Here is a 9,817-nt window from a genome sequence, read left to right on the forward strand (position 1 = left end):
TCAATCTCAACTTACAGCCCAACTCACAACTGTAAACAAACCTGCAGCCCTTCATATTCGTGTAATTGATAACTCTCCAGCAAGAAATACTTGTCGTAATTTTAGCAATTTTGTACACCCCCAGCTTTGTCCGTGAGTGGGTTGTGACCAAGGTACTCTGTCAGACAGTAGATTGAAGGTAGACAATACACGTAAAAGACAGTGGTTTTAAGTGGAGAAAGAAACGATCAATCGATTTTCAAATTTTATACAACATACGATCGTAGGTAATGATTTACACAATTTAAGAATGATGTCACATGATGACAATTCTAAATCCGTCATATTTTGTTTTTTGTTTTCAGATTGCATGTTAAAATTTGTAGGAAGGGTGTATAGTCAGCTAATAGTGAATAACTGGAACACTGGAAGAGTGGCAGTTTTTTAATTCGTGTGGCAGGACAAGTGAAGAAACACAATAATTATTTAAAAATGTGTAGCTGTATATGACATTTTCAGCGTAGTGTTAAGTAGCCCATCTCGGTTATCGGTTAAGATTGAAGATTGGATCAACCGTAACATTGGAATTTTGGGCTACACTACGCAATATAGAATATCGAATTTTCAATCACTATTAAATTAGCATAAATCAAGATGGATTCCACCGCTGGCTGCCCCATTTGTGGGTCGGGGATATCATCATCTATAGAAGACTTAGAAGCTCATCTTGCTGCACATACAAAACAGGATTTGATTCATTCACTTCTTCGGCAACGGCAAAATTTTGGAGGAGTGACTGCAAAATCCAATTCTAGGAAGTCTCCGTCTCCAGATTCCGTTGAAAGCGAACCTATTTCTACGAGTATCACGTCAACTTCGCCTGATTCGGACAGCGCAATTGTTCAGTATGATTATGACGCTTCACTTTCACAAGATGCAAATTCCCAGGACAGTATATCTTGCTCTGCAGCCTATACTTTTCAGCAACTCCCACACCACTCTAGATCTCTTGCCAATTTACAACCCCTGACCTCAGAAAGTCCCAAGACTAATAATAATCACAATAACAATACACCAGCTCAACTTGACGATTTCCCTGTTGAACTCCCACTTCCATACGGCCTTGTTCAATTGGGAACATTTTCAGTACCATTTCATTTTAATCTTCATAATGACACGCATAGTGAGAGTGACGTAATCAGTGGTTCTTGTGCGTCAACGGCAGTTTGCGATTTGATATCCACAACAACGCATGAAATTACCAGTCGTATCAATGCAGAAGGAGAGGGTTCGTGTGAAGAGGTAATTTTGGGTTCGAATTATCCAGAGAACTCGTTGACTGTCTCATCTGACCAATCCGACCAGGATTCTCAGCGGAAGGAGTTGGTACAAGAAGAATCAGACAATGCAACGTCCCAAACTTCAATCATTAAGTATATCATTGACCAGGCATGTGCATTTACTAATTATCACTGATATCAATTCGTCTGACAAATCAAAAACAATTTAGTTAATCCGTTTCCCTTTGCTTTTATAGAGTGCGAAAACTTGCAATGAACTGCCTGGGCAGAACTTGGTCCTTCCTGATGGCCGTACAATTCCCGTGTATTCTTCGTTTACACAAATGCATGTTGTTAACAAAGAAGAAAGGCAACAGCTTCATCATGAAAATCCAAAAATAATCGTAGCGGATGAAATCGGTATGAATGTAATAACAGACGGAATCACTGGAACCACAATTTCGCTCAATCTCATGACTGATGAAGAAATTCCCCCACGAGGTTCGCTTAGCTAATTCTTATAAGTTGCGGCATTTATAATTATAAGCAATTAATATGAATCTGAATGTTGTGAAATATAATTTACTAGGTGAAATTTCTGAGTTCGAAGAAAGCAATACTTCCTCACTCGTATCAGAGGACGCTGTAAGTTTGAAATTCCTTAAAAAAATTTGTTCACATGCCATGACCATTCTATTTATCACGGTAACATATAATTATGACACTTAGAAAACTCTTGTAAAACGAAATTTACGAAATTCATCATCCCCATTTTCCAAAAAGAAGCCTGTTCAGCGGTCAAGACAGGTCATGAACCAGAATAACCGAGCCAACCGAAGGAAAGCTACCAACATAGAAGGGAGGCATCAATTCTTATGTTACGAATGCCCAACAGTGCAGGTTATACATAATATTTAGTACTTACGCATATCCGATACCAATCAATCAATAAAATTTTAAATTTCAAAATCATATACAATGATGATTTTATTTCAGAAATTCAAGAGTTTGTTTGAACTAATTGGCCACAAGGTCAAACTTCATCCATCGGTACCTGAACAGTTTTCAGACAATACTGCGTCTTCGTCTCAACCCTTGTCAACTCAACTGCTTTCCCCAACCATAATGGAATATGCAATGCCCATCTCTAATCCTACGGTGAAAATAGCTGCCAAGGAGTTCTTTTGTGTCTACTGTAACACCACATTTGACAACAAGGTAGCTCTTGCCAGACACATGGAAACTGATCATGGCGACAAGCCTTTACAGCCCAATATATTTGAATGTAATACATGTGGTAAAACATTCCAAGCCCGAACAAATCTTCGGAAACATTTGTTAGTGCACAAGTAAGGAAATTTTTCATTTTAAATTTTTTATTGATGTCAAATAATTTTAACTTCCTTATTAAACTTACTAAATTGTGACTATAGGGAACGGAAACATGTGTGCCAGACTTGTTTCAAGGGATTCACGTCAAACTTTAAATTGGTTGAACACGCAAGGGTGCATGCGAAGCTGTATCCTTTCAAGTGCGAGAAATGTGAAAAGGCTTATAGAACTCAAAGTTTGCTGAATCATCACATGGTAAGAAAACAAAAACTATTTTACCTGCAACGTTATAAGCTCAATTTCGCCTAATTTTCACATTTCCGTTACTAGAAAACCGTTCATGTTCCTGAATCAGAGAGACCCGTTAAGCCAAAAGTTGAATTTTACTGTGGCGTATGTCACAAGATATTACGTTCCAAGCGTAGCTACTTTTGTCATGCTAAAAGCCATCATGCTACGCCCAAGAAATGTCCATATTGCTGTGAAACGTTTAGTCGGCAAAGTGTGCTCGTTCGTCACATTCGTGTCACTCATGACCCACAATACGAATCATCGGAGAATAAGGTTAGTCTACGAATATTCTATTTGCCATGATGTTATTTCTTTCAATGACCAATCAAGAGAAGTGTTACCATTGTGTGACTTATTCAAAAATAGGACTGTCCGGTTTGTCAGAAGAAAATGCATCCAAATTCAATGATTAAGCACATGCGAATTCACGCAAATGAGAAGAATTATTCATGTCAAGTTTGTTCCAAGAAATTTCGAACGTACGCCAACCTTTCTTCACATTCATGGAGTCACACAAATGTGGATAAGCCCTTTAAGTGCAGGATCTGTTCCAAGTCATATCTTTTCCAACGAACCCTTGAGGTTTGTGTTTAACCTAAAGCTAAGCATTTTGTTTATGTGTCGTAAACCATTTTTTTTTCTTTCAGCATCACATGATGGTTCATAAACGTCGAACTCTCCATTTCACGTGCAATGAATGTGGTGTCAGATTTACAAATAAAGTTAACATGAAAAGACATTTGGATGTAAGACTGAAATTTTTGTAAATTTTATGTAAATTTTGTAAATTTTTGTGTTTATTAATCTTTATGGTCATATATTAGGAACACTATTCTGAAAAGAAATTCAAGTGTACAACCTGTGGCAAGTCGTTTCAACGAAATTATTATCTGTTGGAGCATGAACGAATCCACACTGGACTTAAACCGTAAATATCTATATTGAACATTGAACATATACATATTTATTTTTATTTCATAGATAATTTGATGTGCATTTCTACTTTTCAGATTCCTCTGTAATATTTGTGGGAAGGCATCTACCACAAAATCCAATCATCGGGCACATTTGAAGATTCATGACGCTAGGGACGCAACAAGTCAAGAAGGATAATTAATATAAATTAATGTAAATTAATTTCGAATTTGGGTGAAGGTTAATCGCTCGCTGTAAATCTTCAAGTTTAAAGCTACTAGTCTTTTGAACAAGTTGATTTTTTGTGTTTTTAACTCTGTGAAACGTTGACGCACCAAAACCATTTTCGTTATGTTATAGATTGGTGTTATACATAACTTGTCGGTTACCGGTTTAGCTATTACAATTTAATTTCGCAAAAAAATAAATGTCGCCATCTTCAGAATATGTAAATTTCCAAATTTTGTTTTGTCCATTTATCCATTTGTCCAGTCATTCTCTAATCTAGCACAATAATTCAGACCTAGACCTACATTGTACAACATTTCCAGGAAACCATCCTTTTTTATAACTACTAACACTACTTAGGATCGTTTATTGCAACAGGTCACGGAAAGTTACATTCTGACACACGTGTAATCATCACGTTAGACATAATGAAAGTAATTATCGACTAATGACATGATGTGTGACAAAATTATTGAAGGCAACCACGCAATAGAGTCGTTCAATTCCCTGGCGTCTATAAGGAGATCGCGAGTGAAGAAGAGGAGGCCTCTCCTTGTGATACTGCATAGTGCATACAGTTTGTTGTCAAGGAATTAGGGCGCAGGAGTCGATTTTCTTGACGAATCTTCCAAAATAACAACTTGCGTCAATGCTTGTCGTATCAAATAATAAAACTCTGCCAATCATATGACCTTCTAAGTTCCAGAGAGTTCCATCCACAAGTTGTTTGGGTGAGGACATTCGACTTTCCAAAAACTTGAAGCATTACAATTTGATTGACAGCAAGTAATATCCTCGTATGAAAATAGTACTCTAGTAACTTACTAATAGTAAGTGATACTTGACTTATCATGCGAAGTGATTCAAGGATATCATGATTATTAGCTTAATAGATATCGATCTTTTCTTCACTTACACGTAATTTGCATGCATATGCAATATCGTAAATAGGTGCATTCGAGAATATTGTCTCTCCTTTCTCGTCATCAGATAATCAGATAATAACAACGATAATGCGTTATGTTTGCCTGGACAAATTGCAAATATGTGACAGCCATTATAACGTAGTGCTTGGCTTCCGCCCTGTTTGGTTGTTCGTGTCAAGGTTTGATACTGCTGTCTGCAGAGTTTGCACTGTCATTACGTCATTACAAGAAGTCCTCTGTCTATTATTAATTTATCAACAGTAGGATCAGTCGCACAATGGAGTCAGACAACAGAACTTGTTGATTATTTATTCACTTTATTTCAAAATATAAATATCTACAAATACCTATTTTTGTCATGAGTGAATTTAGTGGTGAGCGATATTTGTAGAATTTAAACTTATTATCTGCATAAATATTTACATGGGCCCATCTACAGCACAGCCTTGTGCTCCATAAGAAAATCGTAGTGCAGTTTTTCAAGCAGTTTTTCATGTGGTGATTGGTGGTACTGAAATAAGTCATTATGGATTTTGAATTGTTCCTTCATTTCACCACATGTACCTACCTATTCCCAAGGTCTATTTTACCTATGCAAACTGTCTAATTTAAAACTTGGACATCAAAATACTCTTGCTTTCTAGGCTTAATAGTTTCGAACAGAACGTGTTTGTGGTTTTACTTACATATACTTACGTATGATAAACTCATACTATCCACGTTGTAGTACAAAATTTTCTGCCTACTTAGTCACTCGTGTAAACCTTTGTATATTTAGTTTCAACGAGACATTTTGAAGACTAATAAAATGAAGAAAAGAGTTGGACCCCTAACGGATGCCCAGAAGGTAATCCTGTGTTGTGGGGGTTACGGTGAGGAGGACTTGGGGTCTCCTTCCCCGTCCTATGGATGTTTCAGCTTCGGACTATCAGGCGACTCACAGGACATGATCTCATCCCACGACTTCACGACCAAAGGAGTTGAGAGACACAAATCTCCACTCATGGGTAAAGTTGCAGATGCCGTCTGCCTTTTGACAAAGAGTCCCTTTCGCATTCTGAGGGTAAGGTAACTTTACAATAGTTAAACCGACTACATTTTCCTGTTTCATACAAAAATATACTATATTTTATTGATTTCTAAAAAAACGCACTGGCTAAAAATTACAATTCTGATTTAAAAAATGTTCCAAAGTATGATATAAGTGAGGACGGACGGATCCTAATCCATGATTCTCATCTGGATACGACTAAGAAATGATAATTAAATTTCAGTTAACAATAGTTTAAGCTTTATAGAATAATTTAGTAAGGTTAACCTGTTGCTGAAAAATAATGTCCCCCAATTCTAAAGCTGAAATTTTAATAATTTTATAATATTTTATTTCCTTTACATATTTATTTATAAATTTTACCTCTGGATAAATACATGGATTGCTGGTAATGAACATTGTCGTCTGCGTTGCCATGGACAAGTAAAAAGTGCTTGTTTTTAAAATTTTGTATAAAATTTGTCACATCAGATTCGTTGTAGGATTTCAAGTTTTCTTGTGGTAAACCCATGTAGCGTTCGGTATAAATTGTATCTGTGTTGTCATACTTGGATTATTTTAAATGTAAGTGGATATATTGAGGGTTTTCAAATTACCATAGAACCCCCAGTTGGTTACAGGAGCCACAGAAATCCCACATTTAAAAATATTTTTTAAATCTTTGCCCATTACCATTGAAGTTACAAACCCTCCTAAAGATAAAATTGAAGTTCTTAATATTATCCTTTGCGGACTTATTTTTAGAAGAGTTGGTTTCTTTAATTTTTACCATAACTCCATCCCCATATGGCCACTTTTTCAGGGTTTACAAATGGAAGAGCTTTTAAAATATATTCTGCCCCTTTAATCTGATCTTCAACCTCCACAGTTCCAAAGCGCTTATAAATTTCGAAGATAAAATCGTCAGACTTATTTTTTCCACCAGAACCCCGTCCATCTATTGATCCATAAATTATATTTTTTGACGAAACCAAAGAGATTCCCCAATCAACAGAAAATCTGTCATTTAAACGGGTAGAGCCTGGACCACCATAGCTAGATATTTGCATAAATAAATGAAAAATTATATGGCGAATAATTTTAATTAACGCATTCAAACCTACACATCAATCAGCAATGGATATTTTCGTCCAGAATCAAAATCAAACGGAAGGAATAATTTAATCTCAACGGAATAATCGTTTTCAGTCTTAAAACTCAGTCTCTTTGTAATAGGAAATTGCACATTGTCCATGTTTCCCTTTAATTTTTTGTTACTTTCCAATGTAAATATTTCCGTTAGGGGCTAAAATAATTAAAAGTACGTATGTATCATAGAGTAAAAAAAATAACAATAAATTAATTAACAATTTACTAAATACCTCCGTTTGAAAAATTCTAACGACTGGAACATCTTCAAATCCATTTAAGCAAACTTGGACAAAATACTCTCCACTTTTTTTATCCATGGAAACTTCATTACTTTTGCATTTGATGACTTTATTGCAAGTTAAGCATTTTGTTTTTGTAGCAGTTTGTTTGTGTAGATTGTCATCGGCTGTAAAGTAGCTGTGGGAATTATGTTATAAAACCATTAGTTTTTGGATTATTTTTTTAATTACAAAAAAATGCTCACATGTCTCCATTGGAAACGGCTAAAATTTTATCAACAGAAAAATCTCCACGTGATAAAACCTTGACGACTGAATTTTTGCTGAATTGAACTACATGCTTGTATGAATATTTTGACTGCTTCGTTGTTTCTATTGTCACAAAATTGGACTCTGAGATTTCATAAATTTCTTTAACATCAAGCCATCCTGATGTTTGTTCTTGTGTGTGTATCTGTAAAGAACGACTCTTGGTCAACATTGTGCTAAAATTATTGCATAAAAAACAAGTTTACCACATCGCAAATAGCATTCAAATCGCATAGCAAAACCCACGAATTATTTTGATAGCGATTGAGAATTTGGACTAATAGATTTTTATCGCTTGTCCATTGCACTGATCCAATGTAATGGCTGGGAAATAAATAAATGTAAGATATAAAATAAAATAAATAAAATATGAATGAGAATATCTCAATTACTCTTCTGGAATGTAGGCTCTAGGCAATTGTAGCATTTTTGATGCTTTATTACTGTAAATAGAGACCGTTGCCGTAGGATTCTGTCTGCCGGACTAGAAAATTACGCAAAAATAAAATCCTTTAAATTTAATTAAACATGTGCCACCAAAAAAAGCTACCTTTGGATAAGGAATTGCCTCAATTACTGGATACTGAAATCCTCCATAAACTGGGAATTGAATCAAATCGACTTGAGTGTCATTGAATGTAACAAATGCTAAATTTTCGTCGTCATGAAGATACACTGCTTCGTTTGTATTAAACATTTCCTCTAAAAAAATTGACATTCGTTGTTAATTATAGCGATTTTAAATAAAAATCGTACAAGTAACTATACTGTAATTTTTTTTACGAACCCTCATATACCCAATCGGCAACCCCATTATAAATTAAGTGACTCCCGTCAAAAGTGATTCGTTCAACATTTCCATGAATATTTTTCAGCAAGTAAACATCATTTGCATGGACAAATACAAGAGCATCTTTTGATGTTGACCATTTTACGAGTTGTATTCGTCGTGAAAGGTCATCATTGTTTGATAAAGTTGTTGAAATCGGAATTAATTCTCTGAAAAAATTGGCGTCGAAATAATAATAAAATAATAAAAATGTTCAAATGTTCATTAAAAAAATATTAAGGATTACTAGGTACCTAGTTTCCAAATCAATCACAGAATAAAGTGCGTATACGCTATGACGATAAATTTTTTGCGGATCGTATGACACAAGAAGATATTTTTTCGATGGGGAAAAATCACAACGAAATGGGCGGTATTGCTACAACATGAGCGTCGTTTTAGGTTTTCATGAAAATGAATATTCATAAATCCAGGAGGTCCACCTCTCACTGTGTCACTCTCCGAATTGAATATGCGAATGAACTCCATGTGTGGTTTGATGCGTGATCCCATTTGACGGCCTCTGGCACACCCCCAAAGGCCGAAACCCCGTTCGAGTGACACAGTGAGAGGTGATCCTCCAAGGAACTCACCAATTTGACGATAAATTCTTGATTTGAAACAATAATTTTTGTTGTTTTTGTTTCCATAGAAAATGTTACAAAATCACCATTGGTATTAAAAAATTGGAGTGTTGTTGCTGATAGAAAAAAAATACGTTTCGATTAGAAAAATTGTAATCGAATTAGTGAAATTAAAAGAAAAACTCACAATCGACAAAACTTCCATTGAAACCTTTTGCATAAAACTTCCCTCCCAAAACATCGTCTAAAGTAATTGACTCATTTCTAAAATCTAAAGCTGTTAGTTTCTCATTGTGAAAGTGCCTTTCGTTGTCATTATTATTATGATTGAAAAATAAGAAAATTGTTGCCATTGTTATTAAAAATATTAAAAAAAGATAGAGCCATGTTCGTCGCGGACGATGTCGCACCTACGTACAAATAAATTAATATAAATAATTAGCATGCTAATTAATTTTTAATTAAACAGTTTTGATACCTTGTAATTCCCCTCAAAGTCCATGATTAAAAAACTTTCTATTTATATTTTTGTTACTCCCGCGTTGTCAAGGTTACCATTGTTTACGGATATTATTCATACATACGGAAAAATGTATGCAAAATTAGTAAAAGTGTAAACAAATAATATTGCATACGAGTAATTAATAATTACGATTTAAAAATTGAAACGAGTCATATTTATTTATTTTTACATAGATTTAAACCTTTAACGTCAGCCATTCG

General features: G+C 35.0%; 2 protein-coding genes across 3 annotated transcripts; one reads left to right on the forward strand and one right to left on the reverse strand.

Moving 5' to 3' along the window:
• The first annotated feature begins 46 nt into the window (after nt 1-46).
• Nucleotides 47-4,250, forward strand: LOC110863678 (zinc finger protein 665). 2 transcript variants are annotated; one of them, XM_022113040.2, is made up of 12 exons: nt 47-266; nt 345-1,428; nt 1,517-1,760; nt 1,849-1,904; nt 1,989-2,159; nt 2,256-2,608; nt 2,693-2,846; nt 2,922-3,155; nt 3,249-3,464; nt 3,530-3,628; nt 3,707-3,810; nt 3,893-4,250. In XM_022113040.2, exons 2-12 carry the CDS (start codon nt 634-636, stop codon nt 3,993-3,995), a joined length of 2,529 nt encoding a protein of 842 aa, XP_021968732.1. In that variant the 5' UTR covers nt 47-266; nt 345-633; the 3' UTR covers nt 3,996-4,250. The 2 variants fall into 2 exon arrangements, with proteins under 2 accessions (XP_021968732.1, XP_021968733.1); XM_022113041.2 differs by having other exon boundaries at nt 47-262.
• A 1,798-nt stretch (nt 4,251-6,048) lies between these two features.
• Nucleotides 6,049-9,709, reverse strand: LOC110846787 (venom dipeptidyl peptidase 4). The gene is made up of 16 exons (XM_022093631.2): nt 9,573-9,709; nt 9,282-9,504; nt 9,104-9,210; nt 8,765-8,889; nt 8,469-8,680; nt 8,232-8,383; nt 8,074-8,165; nt 7,888-8,005; nt 7,618-7,826; nt 7,364-7,550; nt 7,106-7,287; nt 6,772-7,037; nt 6,599-6,694; nt 6,366-6,536; nt 6,270-6,304; nt 6,049-6,200 (listed from the first exon to the last, which is right to left on the reverse strand). The coding sequence occupies exons 1-16, from the start codon at nt 9,594-9,596 to the stop codon at nt 6,108-6,110; spliced, it is 2,292 nt and encodes a 763-aa protein (XP_021949323.2). The 5' UTR covers nt 9,597-9,709; the 3' UTR covers nt 6,049-6,107.
• Between the last annotated feature and the right edge of the window lie 108 nt (nt 9,710-9,817).

This window comes from Folsomia candida, unplaced genomic scaffold, assembly GCF_002217175.1.
Source record: "Folsomia candida strain VU population unplaced genomic scaffold, ASM221717v1 Fcan01_Sc001, whole genome shotgun sequence".
Classification (NCBI taxonomy): Eukaryota; Metazoa; Arthropoda; class Collembola; order Entomobryomorpha; family Isotomidae; genus Folsomia; species Folsomia candida.